Source organism: Gallus gallus, chromosome 4 (genome assembly GCF_016699485.2).
Source record: "Gallus gallus isolate bGalGal1 chromosome 4, bGalGal1.mat.broiler.GRCg7b, whole genome shotgun sequence".
NCBI classification, from domain to species: Eukaryota; Metazoa; Chordata; class Aves; order Galliformes; family Phasianidae; genus Gallus; species Gallus gallus.
In genome coordinates, this window is record NC_052535.1 from 12,246,247 (window position 1) to 12,265,472 (window position 19,226).

The following is a 19,226-nucleotide window of genomic DNA, read 5'->3' on the forward strand; positions in this document are numbered from 1 at the left end:
TTCTCCATCAAGGGCAATTTAGGGCAAACTAGGAGGGTTTGGGGCAAACCGAGTGCCTCTGCATCAAGTATCCCTTTGGGGCCTTGGCAGTGCCTCCAGGATGGCGGCTTCTCCCGCAGAAAGCACTTCTCTGCCGCCTAATTACCCAGTGGGTCAGGGATTACATCGCCATGGGAATTAATTGATCTTTGAGAGCTGCTTTCTCTAAAATAAGGGTCACAGCGCTATCAGCTTTGCGCTGCTCCTTCTGCCCCCGGCTCTAATAGAGATCCGCACATCACGGGGCTGCCAACGGCGAGGGCGAGCTGACAAAAAGCCGGAATGAGATCTACTCGAACCTCTTAAAATCTTTATTTGACTCTATTTTTTTATTAGCACATGCATAAAGTGTCAACAGTTGGGGATTATGTCGGACGACGTTTTTCACAGATCAGTCACAAGCGGTGCTCCGGCTCTTGGCGGGCTCCAACCTTCCTCCCATCCCTCCCGGTGCCGGGCAGAGCCCGCGGCGCTGGGATACACGTGGTCACACGTAGCAACTGGGGACGTAGATAGGTACAAGCAGCAACATCTACTCACCTACTGACTAAGTGCACGTGGTTAGAAGACCCCGTTAGACAGCAAACACCTCTTTCTTCTTTAAAGTCAACTATATAATAATGGAAATTGGGTTATACCCTGCACTGCCTGACCCTCCTTAGGGAGAGGTGCCCATCTCCTGTCGGCTGCTTCCACCAAGTGGAAAATTGAAAGGAACGTGGGTAATAAGTCTGCTAGTAGTAAAACCCGAGCCTTTTGCAGGAGCCACTGCTCCTTCCCCAAGGACACCCTGCCCTGCACCTGTCCAGCAGGTTGGGAGGAGGAGGAGAAAGAGGAGAAGGAGGTGGAGGAAGAAGAGGAAGAGAATGACTCCACCTGTATACAACCTGAAGAAAAGCCACCAGCACAAGCATGTCTCGCAGCTAAGCAAGGATGGGGTTTTGCCCTCCCCGCAGCCCCACTGTGCCCTTCTGGAAACTGTTCCCTTCCAAAGGTGCAATGTGTGCACCTGTATGCCTGCCAGAGTGTGTTTCCCTTAGGTTGGCCAAGATCAGAGTGAAAACTGATGCCAAGGCTGCCCTGGGGTAAAACCCCACATGCAGGGAAGGTGGAATCCTGGTGGACAGCTCATGGCTTGGGCAGGTCACCTGGGCGTGGGGAGGCTGAGCATCAGAAACACAAATGCTTAGAGATGCCCTGTCCCTCCCCTTGGCTGGGGATGGGCGCTCTGATCGCTGGATGTCCATCGCCGCTGCTCCAACCCCTGGGTGCTCCACGCAAACATGTGGGAGATCCCCAGACAAGGCACTTGTGTCAGTGATAACACTGCACCAACTGCCCAAAGCCACACAGGAGATGTTCTGCTTCACCCTTGGCAAGTCCCCAGAGTGAAGGAAAATGGGGAGCCACCAGCCCCAAAACACTCCTAACACTGCATTTCAGAGCAAAAGGTTTATCTTCGGTATGAGTTTTCCTTTCTTTGTTCTAATCTGTTCCAATTCTGAGTGTTCTGAGATGAAAGGCACCACAAAGAGAGGCTCTGTGTGTGGGAAACCGGCCACAGCCAGATGTAGACCTGAAACCCCTCAGCACAAAACAACTTTGGTGGTGGACCCACAACGAACACTCATAGCGGGATGAGATTTGGGAACCAGCAGTAGCACCTCTCCTCCAGCCTCAGAGTGCCCTTAACAGAGCCAGCAGCTCCCCAGTGTGCATCACAGTGACTTCACTGGGCTCAAAGTCCACTTCACTTCCATCTCAAGAGTGCTATGCTTATATTTTCCATGACAAGTGGCCTTTAGTCAGGTAACTGTTCCCAGCACAGGCATCAGGCATTAGCAAGCACTGACAGTGGGTGAAATCAGTGGGATTTGAAGCAGCTGAGCTGATCTGGGGCCTTCAGGGATAAAAGCACTTCCTACCTTAGTAGACACCCATCTCCTTGCTGAGCTGTGGTTTGGTGGACTGTTTCTTTTGTGCTGATGAATGAGTTTCATGTAACCAGTTTTTGGAGGTGGCTTGGTGACAGCAGATGGGTGGCCAGCTGATGGACAGCACTGGGCTGATTTATCTTTTTCCCCTGGCAGCCATGTAAGTTTTTTCTTTGCTTTGTTTTTCTGAGGTTTAAATTTGTTTATTTTTAGATATCTTTATTACTTTGCAGTGGGTTTTGCCTATCTAAGGGTATTCTCGTACAGAGTGGTGGGAGCATGACCAAGCTAAGATGACGGAGTGTTTTCTTTCTATTTTCTTTCCTCTGACTTCTTAGTACTTCTTACATGCTCAGTGCTGGAGTTGCTATCAAGCTGGATATCCCTGGGAACACTCCAGACCCTTGACCTTCTCACCACAGGAAAGGAGTGCAGGGGAAGGCTTGCTTCACCAACACGTGGGTTCACAACCCCAAACAGAATGCCAGCAACAGATATAAGCATGCTCTTGCTAAATGCAAAAGACTATAGAGGGACTGATGGGTGGCATCTGTGAGACAATACTTCTCAGGAGAGAGGTGGGAAGGGGAAGGTGAAAGATCCATAACCTACTATCACGTAGTGTTATGAAGCTGTCAGTGGCCTCGGGACCCTGTATCAGCATGGACAGAGACTACAACTGATGTTACACCAACATTGCCTGCAAGGGATGCCACAGCCAGGCATGTCCCATCTGCAAGCGATGGTCCCCAGCAAGGGGAACCCTGCTTTGGGCCCATCCCATTGCCTCTCCTAACCTGTCTGTGAGTGTGGTACTGAAGGCTTTCAGACAAACATCCACTGAATCCTATGACACTTCTCCCCCTTCTCAGCAAAATCCATGTGTGATTCTCACCTGGAGGAAGTAAAGCCTGCATGAGTGAGTCTAGAAAAGTTGAGGTTTGTTAAAAGCTTAGATTCACAAGCACGTATACACACACACACACAAAGGAGACAAGGGGAAAACCCTTCTGGCTCTCAAAGATTGAAGTGTTTTAAAGTATAGGGTTAAGTAAAAATGCCTGGAGGACATCTATGAGCTTGGGGGCATCACATGAATTGCATGGGCAGCTCTAAGTGCCAACATGTAGCCATGCCAGCGCTGCTGGGTGCATTTCCTACCATGTGCATGGTCATTCCAGAGGGGCATAGCTCCATATGGAACAGGGGCCTGGGGATGGCCACCCCTATGAAGGCAAGATCAGCATATCTTGCTGCTCCCATGCTTTGCTCAGGCACTTCTGCATGGGGATGGTGGAGGGACAGAGAGCCCTGCTATCAGCAGGGGGGTGCAGTTGTGGTGCTGGTTGTGGGGTCACCTGGGGAAGGGACAGTGGTCCCTGAGGTGCTGCTGCCCGGTCAGGAGGGTAAATTCATGGGTATGTGAGTGAGTGAGCGTTTGTGGCTTCTAAAGTGCAGTGCAGGTCATATGGTCTTTACTGTAAACTGTAAGCTCCTCAGGACAGAGCCCTTGTCCTTTTATTTTTTTTCTGTGAAGTGATGTGCCAGCCTAGAAACTCTTAACCCTAAATAACAACAACTACTATAGAACATCAGGGGGTGGTGAGAAGGACAGTCTATGCTTCCTGTGCCAGCACGGTGGGAGCAGATGGGGAGAGCTTCCCATGGCCCTTTGTGCTCCATCCTCAGGGCCGTGGCATGGTGCTTTGAGGAAGCACCCTCCAAACGAGGACCTCCAGAGCTGCAACCTGTCTCCCTCCATGTGGGGCTTCCCTTGGCCATTACAGGGAAGGTGTTGATTCAGGTTCTGTTCCCAGGAGGGTCTCCCAAGCTTGCGTGCATCTTGAAAAGGAGGTACCGATGACAAAGTTGCAAGGAGGGAATTTGAAGCCTCTTATATGGAGAGAGCTCCTTGGAGAAGCTGTGTTCAGCCTTACGCTTCCCACCAGATCAGAGCCTTCCTGGGATGAAATTACTGTCAGTGAAGGGGCCCTTGCAGGATGTGATGTTCATTCCCTCCTAGGTGTCTGCCTAGGGTGGAGAACCAGAAGCCACCCAATGCCTTTTTATTCCTTCAGGACACTGATCCTCTAAAAGCTGCCAGAATCAGCTACCAGGTCCAAGGCTCCTCCAAGACTGAGGAGAAGCTGGGTGCAAGGCTGGATTGTGAACGCTGCCTGACTTCCATAACCTTCACCAGACATCAGCCAGACCAGCCTGCAGAGCCCATGAGCACAGCGCTCTCCTAATGTCCCTTTCCAGGTCAACTGGTGATACCCAAGAGGTTCCTGATGGGCCTCAGGCACTAGAGCCTCCCGTTACATCTCTGAGCTGAGTCAAACCAGCTTATTCTCTCTTTGGATGACTCAAGCCTAGTTCATTCGTACGCACACAGAGTATGCTTCCCCCTGCTGGCAATATTTTGTTTATTATTTTTAATCTATGCCCATAAATTGGCAAGGAGGAGAAGGCAGATAAAATGGCAAGGGGAACCTCAGGAGACCGGTTGGGCTCATTAAATGTTTGGCACTCTGTGATTATCTGTTGGCAATGATATGCCACTGCTATGTTTTAACATGGAACATGATACCTAAATATGCAGGGGAATCTCCCCTACCCACTTTTGGTACACTTGAGAGACAGGAGGAATTCAATCATCTGTGACCTGGATTGTATTTTTAATGGCTGCCAAGCTAGATAAAATATTTAAATATTCACTTTTATATCAGCCCACATGGGGACTTGAGCATTTCAGGTTGTATAATGCAGGGTGGCCTACTTTTGGTGTATACAGAAATAGGCACATATGTGCAAAATACTGAGTGTGCAGCATATGGGTCAGCCAGCCAGCATTAATTAGTCCGGCACAACCAACTCCTGCAGCGCTAGCCTGGCCCAGACCCACCAAAGAGCTTGTGCTGGATTTCAGAGGTGACCAGGTCAAAAAATATTGGCGTACGCCTGGAATAAAGACTGTCCACCTCAGAGGTGGCTGAGACCCTCAAGCAAAGGCATTGAGGATATTGCTCTGCCAGCAGAGCTGACCTTGCAGGAGTGGCTGCTGAATGATACCGGGGATCTTGGTGCCATCAGGTGCTGCCCATCTGCCTTGTGATGCTGCCAGGAGAGAGCTGGGGAGCATGAGGGGCACTGCAATCAGACCAGAAATAGGTGCCCACAGCCCTCGCTGACTATACAGGTTACTTGTTTACTGACTACATAAGAAACCTGAGCAGAGAGCTCTAACACAGCACCTCACTGGGAGGCTACCTGTGGATCAGCCCATCTGTCCTATCAGGACAGCTCCAGAGCAGCCAAGGCAGACTCAGCCCTTAGAAGAGCTGGGCTGTGATGCCTTCTAACAACAGCGTTGCTGGGAGGCTTGCGGTCCTGCTGCCTTGCTTTGGAGTTGGGGATGTGGAAGGGACTGGAATCCCTTGGGGGTGAGGTGACAATGGTGAGGATGGTGTAGGGACATGAAGGTGCAGGGAAATGGGGGCAAGACCTGCTCCCTGCCACGAGGTCCCTGGCTCCTCTGCCAATGTGACAGATGTGCAGGGTAAGCAAGGTTGAGTGTGTGATTGTCAAGTGCTTTGCCACACAATGGCATTGACCCTGATAACAGCACGGGCTGATGGCTGCCAACCTAAAGTCACTATGGGGTCACCATGAGATGATGAAAACACGAGCCTGCTGGGGTCACCCTCACCCATCATGTGCAACCGCAGCAAGACCTACCAGAGTCACTGCATGCTTTCATGTGGCAAAGCACAAACAAAGCATGGGAAGAAGAGACCCAGCCTTGCAGGGGCACTGGGCCCCACTTCCCACCATGGGGGCAGCCACTGACCCAAAGGCTGAGCCATCCCCATGTGTCCCTGAGCCCCTTCCCCATCTCCACTCACTGGTGGGGTGCCCTGGCTCTGCTGCAGCACACATCAGCCCCACAGCTGACCCTACAGCCCCATCATGAACACCTTGACAGGAATGGCAGCTTCTCATGTGAGGCCGTCACTCTTTCTAAATTACCAAATAACCAATTTCTTTTCACATATGAGCAGTATCACAAGTGCATCTATGTTAACAGTGTTCCTCAATAAGTACTGACAGGTGACTGCCTAAATGTTACTTCGATTTTTTTTATACAAGATCTTCTTCAGAATTGTTACATGTCACATCCCAGCCTTCCTGACAGGGAAATCCCATTGCGGGCATGAAGGTGGCTCCCAACCTGGTGGAGTCACCAGGATGGGGCCAACAGCCCAAGGACTTTCTGTGTAGCTCCTTCAGTAGTGGTAAAGTCAAAGAGAGCTTCCTTGAAGGAGAGGGGGGACCAAACATGGGGCTATGGACCACAGCAGGGCAGAGAAGGGTGCAGAACCATCACCAGTACTAACAGATTTCACTTCCCACCTGAAATCCTTCCCCACCCACTCTGGTCTTGTCCTGAACCCAGTCCAAATCCTTCTCAGCACCACAGTGATGCTTGTGGGGCAGTGGTGGGAGGAAAGGGGCTGCTCCAGTCCCATTGGAAGGAGTCACTGAGATGCAGAGAAATGGGATATGTCACATCCAAGAGACAGAGGCTATTTTGTGTTACTCAGCGCCAGCAAGAGCTTATGATGACACTTCTTAGCAGATAGGCTGGGGCTTATGGTCATCATGTCCCACCATGAGGTGTTTCTCTTCAGGGAGAAATAAGCAGATGCTCAGGGCATCCTTTGACATCAGCAGTTCTCAGGGTGGATTTAAGCATCAGCCCCTATGAGCCTTTGGGGTCACAGCCAGCCCTCCCACCAGCTTTACAGGTCTCTTTGCTTCCAGGAACTCAGAGTACTCCCTGTGTAGCTTTTAGCTCTGATGCCCACCTGGCAGCTGGGGAAGGTGGGCACTAAGTCTGACTTCTCCCCAGAAGGAGATGTCATGAGTGGGTCTCAGGTTTTTCCCTCATTTGGGGCTCACGGTGTATGGGAATAAAAGAGAGGGCCACGTGGCCGTGTTGGATGGGCCCACGTTGGTCCTGGCCCATACACTGCTGGTTGGAAGCCTCTTGCAGTTCTGCAGAGCTGTACCTCTGACTGGGATGTTTTCAGTATTTCACACCCATTTGCTCTGTCCTCCCGCGAATCCTCCTTTAATAGCTGCGTGAAAAGGCTGCTATGAATCATGCTCTATTTTGGTGAGCAAACTGGTATTTTTGGCACAGTGGTGGGGGCCCCGTTCCTGCTCTCCCCACCTGCACTGTGCTTTGGGGACAAGGGACAGGGCAGCCCCAGGACAGTGCCCTGGGACGGAGTTGATCTCAACTGTACCAGTGGGGTTCGTGGGGATACAAAGTGCAAATCAAGAGAGTGAGCCCAAACCTCACCCTCAGTTTCAGTGGTTTGGGTTTACCTAAGAGCAGCATTTTTTTTTCTAACTATATTTTTTTTCAAATAATACTATAATAGTTCAGCACTATGGCCAAGGATAGCGGGGCTTTGGGACACTGCTCCCCATCCCTTGCCCTCAGGATACATTGCACTACATACGCCGGTTCCCTGCCAGCTGCATGAGCCTTGCCATCGTGCTTATCTCCCAGAAATCTGTCCCGAGGATGGGGGTGGGCTCAAGGGTCACAAACACTTCAGTTTCCTCCCAGAGCTCCCCACTACACGTTTAACATCTAGCTGCAAAAGCTCTCCTGCCTCCTGGTTTCGTTTCTCCACTAAAGCCAGGGTCTGGTTGTGGAGCACTCCTATTCACCCAGCCAGAGCATTTTCAGCATCGTTAAGCGTGGAGGTGCTGCTAATTCCTGGCCTCACTGCCTCAAAGGTGCCTCCTACCCGTGCACAGCCTCCAGCGCTGCCCGAATGGTTTTCAACATGGTGTGAAAGCAAAGCTCCTGAATTAGCGGGGCTGATCGCGGTTGTTGGCATCCAGGTTTGGGGGACGTGCCGTACGCACCTGCTGCAGGGGAGCCCCCGGCACGGCCCCTCAGTCCGACCACTCGTTATCATCCAGCTCGGAGTCGTCGTCCGACTCGCTGTACTCCACCGCGATCCGGCGGGACAGGATGGTCGCCACGTCATTGCCCACGGGCTCTTTCTTGGCCTCTTGCTCCCACTGCTCCTGGACTTTGCGAAGTTGAATGCCTGTGTTAGGAAAGGTGGGAGAGCTTTAGGGGCGCTGTCACCTACCAGCTGCCATCCCCACTTAACTGCATGGGCTGGAATGGGGTGGCTGCGTTTGATTACAAAGATACAACCTTCCTCCTTGGCACCCACTCAGCCTGCAGAGGTTGAAGCTTCTCGGAGGCCAAAGCTTGCACTCATTTGCATGAAGAAGGAAAGGTAAATGGAAGAGACCCCAGCAAGCAGCATCAGCTGCAGTCTGGCAGGAGGCTGGGTGCCCAGGCGTGCTGTCATAGTGCCCATGGCACTTCCATCCGTGGACTGCCACCTCCCCAGCAGTGACACCTCAAGTCATACAACCATCATAAGCTCACAGAAATGTTGGGTTGGAAAGGACCTCAAAGCCCATTCAGCTACAGACCCCTGCCGTGGGCTGGCTGTCCCCCAACAGTTCAGGCTGCCCAGGGCCCCATTCAGCTTGGCCTTGAGCACCTCCAGGGATGGGGCACCCACAGGTCTCTGTGCAGCAATGCCAGGACCTCACCACTCTCATCATAAGGAATTCTTTATATTTGATCTACATCTTTACTCTCCTAGTTTAAAGCTGTTTACTCCTTGTCCTTTCACTACTCCCTCTGACAAATAGTTCCTCCCCACCCATCCTGTATCCCCTTTTAGCCATAGCAAGGCTGCTATCAGGTCTCCATGCAGCCTTCTCCAGGCTGAACAACCCCAGCTCTCCCATCTCCTCTCCATAGCAGAGCTGCTCCATCCCTCCAAAAACCTCCCCTCCACGTCCCCTGGGACACGGATCCTTCTCTGCAGGTCCCATTGGGTTCCACCATCTTTGTACACCATCCAGACACCCCGGGCTCGCCTGGAGCTCCAGCAAGCCAACACCACCCAACTCTGGTCTACAGCATTTCGCTTCGGGCACCCCGCCCTCTGGGAGAACCAGACCCCTGCCCCGCCTCACCCCTGCGGATGGCTGCGAGCAGGTCGCTCCGGGCATCGCTCATAGGCATCAGTGGGATCGGCGGTTTCCGGGACTCGGCGGCGGGGGCCGGCGGTGAGGCTGAGTGAGCTGGCGAGGTGGTGAGAGCGGGGGGCCCCGGTGGAGGTGGTGGCGGGGCCACGGGTGGCCCCATGGGGCCGGCCTGAGGCGGGGAAGCGGAGTAGGGGCCGGGCGGTGCAGGGGGCGGCGAGGGCGCGTAGGACGGGTGGGCGGCGGGGGCGGCCGCGCCGGGGGGCAGCGCTGTGGGGGCCGCCATGGGGCTGTCGAAGGCAGTCTGCGCGGAGGGGATGACAGGCGGCGGGGGCGGCGGGGCCGGCGGCACGAAGTACTCCGTCATCGGTAGCGGCTGTGGTCTGCAAGGGGAGAAGGGCCATCAGCAACGCGGGGCACAGCAGCAGCCTCCCCGAGTCCCCTGGCACATGAAAGGAAGCCCTACCCGAAATCCTTGACCAAGTGCGGTCTGGGCCCGTTCAGCACGGCCTCGGGGGGCTGCGGTGCGTGGGGCTGTTGGGCGCGGTTGAGGCTGTTCTGCCGGCTGCTCGCTGGTGGTCGGTAGCCGTGTTCTGGAGGGGGGACCGCTGGCAGCACCCCCTCCTTGTGCTCTGCAGGCAGGTGGGCCGTGGGGGCCAGCAGCTGTGCCGGGTGGTTGGGGCTTGCCGGGTACGAGTGCTCAGCAGCATCCGAGGTGTAGGATCTACAGCGACAGGAAAACCAAAGGGTCGCATGCCTGGGAGGGGGAGGGCTGGGCAAGGGAGTGGTTTGAGGTACTCGCGGTCAGGGCAACAAAACACAAGGGAAGCCACAAAACAGAGGCAGACAAGAGAGCACACAGAGGAGGAGGACACCAATGGAGCTGGACCAGACTCTTCCCTCAGCTCCTAAACCGCTTGGACTTTATCCCAACACCAACATTCAGGATGTGACCCCGGTGGGCACCACTGTGCTGCGCATGAAGCTACATGGGTCTATGGCTCATTGACCTCGCCTTCCCAAAAACCCTTGGCGTGCTAGCCCAGGGATGGAGAAGAGAAAAACCAGAAGTGCCGAAAAGCAAAGGAAGCCCAGTGAGCTGAACGTGTAATAGGTAAAACCTGCCTATTATCTGGGGACAGTGATCCTTCCGATGATGCCATGTGATATGGGGATGGTGAGAACCTGTTATCGGGTCGGAACTCTTTATCGTATGCCATCATGTTCCACTCCAGGCGCCGGTTGCGGGCTTTCCGCACTTTCTTCACCTCCCGAGTGGAGTCCTCCACCAGCCGCTGCTCCTGGGGACACACAGCTGCAGCTCCACCTCTGTTCCGTGGCCTCCATGGGTGATGCCCATGGAGCATCGCCCTGAGCCCACCCCAGAGCCATCCCTGTGCCTGCTACCTTCTGCCTGCGTTTCTCCTTCCTCTTGTCCTCTGTCGCCTGCAGCATCTTCTCCTTCCACAAGTTGAAGAAATAGGAGGGGTCGGTGTAGAATTTGAGGCCATCTTTCTTGTCATCCCTGAAGGGAGAAAAGGGGGATGTAAGCCACGGGGAGGGGGAATCCCCAAAATATTTCAGTGCTAGCAATGCAGTGCACAGATAGAGACCCTTCAGCCCTTCCCATGATTACCACCTCCCACCAGCATCCATGTCTTTCCCATCTCATGCCCTGTGTTGGGACATTACACAGAACTATGTGGGGACAGCAATGCTGCTGCCTTGGGCATTTGTTCTCAGAAAAGAGACCTCTTCCCCTGCATACGAAGGCCTAGTATGGTCAAAGACATAAGTTGTTGGGCCCCCGTAAACATGACCAGTGTGGAGACATCATTACCTGCAGTACCACATTATGATCTTATGGACATGGCACAAAGGGATATGATTTAGTGGTGGGACTCAGTAGGTCAGGGTCACAGAATCATGGGGTGGTTGAGGTTGGACATGACCTTTGGGTCCATCTGGTCCCACTCCTGCTCCGGCAGGGCCACGAGAGCATGGTGCCCAGGTCCACTTCCAGAATCCTTTGAAGATCTCCATGAGGAGGCACCAGAACCTCCCTGGGCACCATCAGCACAGTCATCACACAGTAGCACCAGTGCTGTAGTATCTCCAAGGCTGATGGTTGGAGTTGCTGACCTTCCCCAAACTAGATGATTCTGTGGTGCAGGGTCACCTGTTTCAGGTGTGCCATGCAATGATGGTGGCACAGCCATGGGGAAGACAGCCCTCACCAAGAAACAATGCAGTCACACCCCCTGGCACCTCTCCTGCCAAGGCCCCAGGTGTCCCCCCAGCACTCTGAACCACAAGGGGATGGTTGCCCCACCTGTATGGCGTGAGGATGTTGAGCGGTGGGGGCTTGTCGCAGCGCTGGTACATCTCCATCACCGGGTTGGGGATGGAGTTGCGGGACACAACCTGTTGGTTCTGCACCGTGGAGCTCTTGAAAGCCTTCCTCATGTTGATATCCTGCAGGGAAACTGGGGACACAGGGTGGAGAGAGGGCAGTTATCCCTTTGCCTCACCTTGCAGCCCCAAAACCACCACAGGCACCACGCTGTCCACCTGCCAGTCCCTCACCTTCCTCCACGGTGGAGTCCAGCTGCGTCACCTTGATGACCAGCAGGTCCACTCTCTCCTGCAGCGAGTTCATCCTCATGTAGAAGCTGTTGGCCTCGTTGAACAGCTCCCCAAAGATGTCCTCAGCGTGCCGGCCTGCCAGGGGACAACACGCTCCCATCATATGCTGCTTTGTTTGCAGTGTCAGAGCCGTACGCTGTGTTTTGGGGAGCTGAGCTGAGTCCCCTCCAGGCCTGGCAATGCACATTCCATCCTTGCTAGGTTCAGGTTGGGGTTTGCCCCACAGCCAAGTGGCTCCCACATCAAGGCTGCTTTTGGCAGCTCCCTAAACACAGATCTTCTCTTTCTAGGAGTATTTTGGAAAATTATCTAGTTCTGAAGGTGGGAAAAAGGCACTAGATGGAGAGCCCTGGGGAGCCTACGCTGCTCTTTCTATTTTAAGGCAATATTCAGCAGTGAAATAGGTTTTCCCTATTAAATGTTCCTGCTCGTTTGCACAGGGCTCTTGTCCTTCCCTTTGCTGCTGGAATCAGTCCTGAAGCAGGAAGGACTGAGGCCTTTTATACTGAACTATCTTTCACCTAGAGCATTCACATGGCTCTCAGAGTGTTCTGCATTAACAGGAAGAGGTTTTTTAAAAACCTAAATACCTTCTCATTTCCAGCCAAGTCAAGAAACGAAAGATTCTCAAAAAGACTGGCAACGGGAGGACAACAAGTCTTAAAACATCCCCACGTTCCCCCTTTGGACTCCACCAAGGGCGTCCCTTCTTAATACTGGATAAATCCCACCCTACTGGGGACTCTCAGAACCAAACCAAGGTCAGTGGCCACAGCGTCGCACCGCCTCAACCGTCCCCAGTGCTGGCACAGCGTGACAGCATCCCCATCCCCATCCCCTGTGACTCACTGAGGCTGCCCAGCTGCTTGATGATGGCAGCCAGCGTGCTGTTGGTGACACATTCCAGCTCACTCGTCACCCCCTCGGGTAGGGCCCCCCGGCACAGGTGCCGGGGCTCGATGTTCCTCTTCACCAGCGGCATGCTGCCGGTGGGCGCTCACACTCTCCTGGACGAGGAAGAAAGAGGGAGAAACAACCCAAAACAGCCTTTTCCATTTGCATTTCCACTCTTCTTTCTCTCAGGGGACCCATCTGGGAGATGGCGATGACAGAGTGTGGCTCAAACCAGCAGCAAACCCCGTGCAATGCAACCCTTCGGCCGGCCCCAAAACACCTCCCCCGACCCAAACGGGAGTGAGCGAGCGCCTGTAATTCCATTATTTCCAGCTGACTGCAGAGCTCTCTGGGATTTATTTGTGCACACACACACAGCTCCAATGCAGGCTACCGTGTCCTGCCCTGCTCTCCGCAGCATCCCTGTGTGCCTCCAGAGCCAGGGCGGCTCACTGTCTGCAGGACCGGCAAGCCACAGGGAGGGAGGGGGAGTATGGATGGGATGCTAAGAGCTGGGCATACCCATAAAGCAACAGGAATGCCGACTACAACAAGAGCCAGAAATGTGCACAGCTCGCATTTTTTGGCCCTGACAGTGCTGGGCAGAACAGATTCCCATTGATAGCACCCACCAGGCTCCCCAGCCCCCCACCCGCACCCCAGCTCGGTGGGAGTTTTCTAATGCAAATGCAAACTCTTGACAAAACAGCACAAAACTTGTATCTAAATTTTTAGGACTGAGCTCCCAGAAAGGCTGATTGTGCTCCCAGTAGCACAAAGCAGATACTATTCTGCCTCCCGCGTTCATCCCCTCCAGCACTTCCCAAAGCGAGAGGAAGCTCTTAATGAGCTGCTTGTGCCCACCATGGGAAAGAGGAGGTGCAGAGCGGTTCTCAGCACGGGATGCTGCCCCGTGGGTGCTGGCTTCCTGATGCACGGGGTCTGGAGGCACTGACAGTGGTCACTGATGGCACCCAGGTAAGGCTGACCTTGGGCAGCTGCAGGCCTTAAAGCACCAGACTGCCATGTTTAGGCAGGCATTGACAGATCATCATGACCCCCAGCAGCCTCACCTAGGGCCCATCCTGGGACAGGAGGTTAGTGAAGCTTGGTATTGCCCTCCAGGCTCAATGTGGCAAAGGCACTTCAGCTGGTGGCTCCTTGGTGTCCCCTCTGAGCCACCCCTATGAACTGTACAGGTGGCCCTGCAGGAGGGGATAAGCTGGATGACAGCGTGCTCCAGGTGATTTTCAGTGCCTTCCAGGTGGCAATGAGGCAGTTTGGTGAGCACTAGATCCTGACTTCATATTGTGTGAGATGAGAGCACAGATTTAGGAAGCGATGGAGTGGGTGTGCCATGACCCCAGCTACGCCAAGTTCTCACAGAGCTCAGTGCTGTGCCCCTGTGCTGAGCTTGGTTTGGGGTCTGTCTGTGTTTCTGTCTGTCTGTTTAGCCCCTGTGATCAGATCTCACCCAACTGCACTGCCCGGGCGCTGCCAGCAGTGGGACTGTGTAACCCAGCGGGAGCCCTGGCCAGGCACCAGCAGTCGAGCAAGGAGAAAAGCAAAGGGAGCAGCGTATGGCAAATCTACAGTGCTTGAACAGAGACAAGGAGGTTTGCAAACACATAATGAGAGAGTGAGATCAGGCAGGTGGTGAGACGGCTGCTTGGTTGGGGTGCAGCGCAGAGAACCTGCTTGCCAGAGCCGGCCCTGCAGCCAGTGCCGTGCTGCACACAAAATGGAGTGCTCCCTCACCACCAAGACACATTGCTTGTCTTTAGGAAATGCATCTGTGACCGCTTGTTACTCTGCTGATCATTGTAGTGACTGCGAATGCTACCAGCCCGACAGGCAACGTCGCTTTACATGGAGCTGATAGCACTGCTGAGCTCTTGTCCAAAGGCTCACTGAATGCTCGGCAACTGGCTCCAGCATCCCCCTCCCTCAAAACACACCAGAGAGCAAATCCCAGGAAGCTGCTCCTGGGTCACTGATCCATCAGCGCAGGGAGGATGGAGGCTCACAGCACAGCGAGCTGCAAGGTCTCAGCAGTGAGGAACACTTGCCCAGCAGCGCTGAACAGCAGCCATCCCCATGTGTTGGAATGAGCTCACTCCCATGCACGTGGCTGAGGTCCTGCTGGACAGCCAGGGGAAGGGTCAGCGCCCACAGCCAAGAGGAGCACAAGCTGCGGCCGCCTGCCTGGGGACAGGGCTGGGCTGCCCTGCTGGGGCTGGAGCTGGAGCTGCCCATGCCCAGGGCCAGCACCTCCGTCCCAGCGGGAGCACTGCCCGCACCTTCCCTGCGGCCCATCTGCAGCCTCCGCCTGCGCTGCGCCAACTGCAGCGGCTCTGCCTCCACTGAGCTGCAGGAGAGAGGCTCCGCCACCGCGCCGAGCTGCGAAGCGCAACACAACACGGCTAAAAATATTCCCTAAGAGTTGTGTTAGTAAATGCCACGCTATTTTTTTTTTTCCCTTCTGCTGCAAAGCTCTCCAGCTCCAGAAACAGCACTTGGCTCAATTGCCTCCAACTTGCAAGCACCTCTCAGATCTGGGCTTTGCAGTGGCCAAAAAGCTCTTTAGGGGGATGCTGGATGTGCAGTGCCTCCTGCCTTGAGATCAGGGGAAAGCCAACCCTGTTGCTCAACAGCAAACAGGCTCCTGCATGAACTATACATACAGCTCCGTCAACTGGCAGGTGGGTTTCTGTGCAGCTATTTTCTTTAGGGATTAGCTGGTGTGGATTTTCTGGATCCAACCCAAAATAATGCATGGATACCCTTGCAGCGAAGAGATAGGGGAGAGCCAGGAACAGGGCAGGGAGCAGCAGCAATCCTGTGCACGCTTTGGCTGAAAGAAGCCTGCTTGGAAAGGAACCACGTGCTGTTCTTAATGACTCTCTATCACCAAAGGAAGCCTTCAATGCCATCCCCTCTCTATGCCCTGCTCATTACCAGCAGGCCGGCCGTGTCCCGCCAGCAGTGCAGCAGGACGCAGCCGAACAAACCCCCATTCTCTGCACCACAGAAGCGCTTTGATCAGCACGGGGCAGCCCGGGAGAGCAGCAGGGCTCTTCCTGGGCACTCGCAGCTTGGGAACAGCCAGCAGAGACGCGTTTCCCTGCAACAGTGACAGGCAGCTCTGCAAAAGCATGCTGGCCTCTTTGTTTTTTGTTTTTCTTTTCTCTTTTTCCTTTTGGCTTGAGGGCTGTTGCTCGGAACTTGTCAAGATCTTGGCATGCACAGCTGATTTGTCATCTACCAGAAAATGGAGGACGAGCATCCTTGGTTGAGCATGGGGCCGAAGCAGACAGCAGCTCCGAGCAAGTCAGCTTCACCTCAAGGTTTCTCTGTGGGCTGCAGATCCCAGGGAAGGCAGCGGGCATTTGGGGACTTGGTTGCATCACTGCGTAAGAGCCCTCGGCGTGCCCTGCGCTCGTAGCTGAGCAGCACAGCACGTTAACCTCCTTACTGCCGCACGGAGCCGCTTCTCCCTGCCATGGAGCTGCTCCCTGCCGCCGGGGATGCTCAAGAGATGCAGGAATGCCAAATGCCATCTAAGCACCTTTTTTCCCTTCCTTTTTTTCCCTTAGCATTCCCCTCTAAAACGCAGAAAATGAGACATAGAAACTAGGGCTATGCTTAGGCACGCTGAAGTTTGGAGGATGAATGATGAATTCATCCCACTGCTGACCCATCCATCCAGGTGCTGCACTCCCCCGCTTGGGTTGCCGGGCACCTGGCAGCCGTAGACAAGCAACCCCAAATTGCACCGAAAACGGCCGTGGCTCCACACCCATTGGGATTTCAGCACGGCGGCAGCAAGACCTCGAGTGATCAGAGCTGCTATGAAAGCTCTGCAAGTCGCTGAATCACGGAGCACCAGGCCCAGGCTCTGCACGTGCATGCCTGCGTGCTGGGGGGGCTCTGAGCTGCAGGGGGGCGCGTGCGGGCAGCCACCGGCCCCAGCAATCCTGTCAAGCAGTGGAGCCCCCCCCCCCCCCCCCCCCCCATGTGCAAATAGAAAGCACTGGTAGAGCCTTGCAGCAGGGATGTAAAGTGATGGCCCCTCCCTGCCGCGCAAGGGTGCAAAGCGCACAGGTTCCCTCTCCATGCAGAAATGCAAAGTGACAGCACCCCCGCGGCCGTGCAGTGTGCAAAAAGGCCTAACCCCCCCCCCCCACACACACTCCATGTGCGGATGCAGAGAGACCTCGACCCCCCCCATGCTGAGTGCTCTGGGGCTCCTTCCCGATGGGAGGTGCAGGCAGCCTGACACCCCCACCCCGTGCATGGGCAGAAACCTCCACCAGAGCTGCGGCGTGCGGCTCTCCCTCCACCGTGAAAATCGGCAAAGTGACAGGGGACCCCTCCCCAGGCAAGGATGCACAGCGTCCAGCCCCCCTATGCATGGATACGGTTGGGGGGGGGAGCACAGGGATCCAAAGCGGTGGCGATACTCCCCCTCCCCATGCAAGGATGCAAAGTGGTATCCCCCCCGACTCAAGAATGCAAAGTACTGTGCTCCCCCCTCACCCCCCCCCCCAAAAAAAAACCCACCAAAAAGCAAACATCAAAAAACCGCAAAGCGTGGGAGACCCCCAAAACCCTATAAAGCCACAGGGACCCCCCCACACCTTCCCCCCCCGCAGCCACCCGCTCACCTCCGCCGGCTCCGAGGGGGGGCTCCGGGCGAGCTGCGCGGCGCCGGCGGCCCCGGGGCCGGTGCGGGGCTGCGGCTGCCGCCGTGCCGGGAGCCCCGCGCCGCTCCGCAGTGCTCGCACAGCGCATGTGCCCCCCCCGCCCCGCTCCGCCCCGCGCCGCCCCGCTCAGCTCCGCTCCGCTCCGCGCGGGCGGCCGCGGCCCCGCCGCCCCCGGTGCTGTGGGAGCTCCGCGCTCGGCTCCGCCCGGCGGAGATGCGGGGCGGGCGCGTTCCCTTCTCCCCTTCCCGGCAACGGCCACTTCTGCTGGCCCCGCAGCAGGATGATCAGCCTAGGGCTGATCCCCACCTGCAGTAGGGCGGATGAGGAACCGGGATGATGCTGAGCAGGTGGTGCACCATCTTCTCGGCCTGCTGGTGGTCACCTCAGCCATCATCTCCTCTGTGCTTCCTCCATGCCCTGTGATGTCCCCACTCCTTGGTCTTTCCTATGGTACTTCCTAGGGGAATGAAACTCCTTCCACTCCACCCCAGGGGACATTTGATCCTTTCCACGGCCATGCGCTGAAGATGCCCGGGCTGTGATACTGATCCACACCACCTCCTCATGTCACCCACTGAGCTACAGCCTCAATGCTGCTGTCCCCAGGGAGCCCCCAAGGGGCTGGGGACTGCTGTGCCAGTGAGCCTCACTTCTGTGCCTGGGAAGATCATGGAGCAGATCCTCCTGGAAGGGGTGTTAAGGCACATGAGGGATGAGCAGGTATCTAAGACAGCCAAGAGGGCTTCACCAAAGGCAGATCATGCCATACTTATCTGGTGGCCTTCTACGACAGTGTGATGGCATCAATGGACAAAGCAAGGGCAATTAATGTCACCTACCTGGACTTGTGCAAAGCGTTTGACGTGGTCCCATGCCACATCCTTATCTCTAGATTGGAGAGATGTGGATTTGAAGGCTGGACTATTGGGTGGATGAAGAATTGGTTGGACGGTCATAGCCAGAGGGTTGTAGTCATTGATTCTGTGTCCAGGTGAAGGGCGGTCACAAGTGGCATCTTGGGACCAGTGTTCTTCAGCAAGTTTGCTGATGACACCAAGCTGAGTGGCACAGTTGACACAGTAAAAGGAAGGGACACCATCCAGAGGGACCTGGACAGGCTCGAGAAAGGGGCATACAAGAATCTAATGCGGTTCAACAAGGCCGAGTGCAAGGTGCTGCACTTGGGTCAGGGCAATCCCAGATACGGCACAGACTGGGAGAATCATAGAATCACTCAGGTTGGAAAAGACCTTAAAGATCATCGAGTCCAACCATGACCTTACCATACTACCCTAACAGCCCTCCACTAAATCGTGTCCTGGAGGACCACATCCAAATGACTTTTAAACACATCAGGGATGATGACTCAACCACCTCCCTGGGGAGCCTATTCCAGTGCTTAACAATCCTTTCTGTAAAGAAGTTTTTCCTGACATCCAATCTAAACTTCCCCTAGCGCAACTTGAGGCCGTTTCCCCTCATCCTGTCACCTGTCACCAGTGAGAAGAGACCAACCCCACTCTCGCTTTAAGCACCTTTCAGATGTTGGAAGAGAGCAATAAGGTTTCCCCTCAGCCTCCTTTTCCCCAGACTAAACAGCCCCAGTTCCTTCAGTCTCTCCTCATAGGACATATTCTCCAAGCCCTTCACCAGCCTTGTTGCCCTTCTTTGGACCTGCTCCAGCACCTCAATGTCCTTTCTGTACTGAGGTGCCCAAAGCTGAATACAGTACTTGAGGTGAGGCCTCACCAATGCCGAGTACAGGGGTGGGATTACTTCCCTAGTCCTGCTCACCACACCATTCCTGATACAAGCCAGGATGCCATTGGCCTTCTTGGCCACCTGGGCACACTGCTGGTTCATATTCAGCTGACTGTGAGAAGAACTCTCAGCCCTGCAGAGAAGGACT

The 19,226-nt window shown here is 54.9% G+C and overlaps 1 protein-coding gene and 1 non-coding gene across 5 annotated transcripts; both read right to left on the reverse strand.

Annotated features, from left to right (window-relative positions):
* Nucleotides 1–329: 329 nt before the first annotated feature.
* WASF3L (wiskott-Aldrich syndrome protein family member 3-like) lies at nucleotides 330–17,747 on the reverse strand. 4 transcript variants are annotated; one of them, XM_040699662.2, is made up of 9 exons: nucleotides 17,624–17,747; nucleotides 12,567–12,724; nucleotides 11,658–11,792; nucleotides 11,404–11,557; nucleotides 10,479–10,596; nucleotides 10,197–10,372; nucleotides 9,538–9,795; nucleotides 9,063–9,454; nucleotides 330–8,107 (listed from the first exon to the last, which is right to left on the reverse strand). In XM_040699662.2, the coding sequence occupies exons 2-9, from the start codon at nucleotides 12,697–12,699 to the stop codon at nucleotides 7,950–7,952; spliced, it is 1,524 nt and encodes a 507-aa protein (XP_040555596.1). In that variant the 5' UTR covers nucleotides 12,700–12,724; nucleotides 17,624–17,747; the 3' UTR covers nucleotides 330–7,949. The 4 variants fall into 4 exon arrangements, with proteins under 4 accessions (XP_040555596.1, XP_015134072.3, XP_015134071.3 ...); XM_015278586.4 differs by lacking the exon at nucleotides 17,624–17,747 and adding an exon at nucleotides 17,279–17,358 and having other exon boundaries at nucleotides 10,257–10,372; XM_015278585.4 differs by lacking the exon at nucleotides 17,624–17,747 and adding an exon at nucleotides 17,279–17,358.
* Nucleotides 11,557–11,616, reverse strand: MIR12269 (microRNA mir-12269). Its single transcript, NR_162036.1, has one exon. It is a non-coding gene; the product is annotated as a microRNA mir-12269 (primary transcript).
* Nucleotides 17,748–19,226: the final 1,479 nt, after the last annotated feature.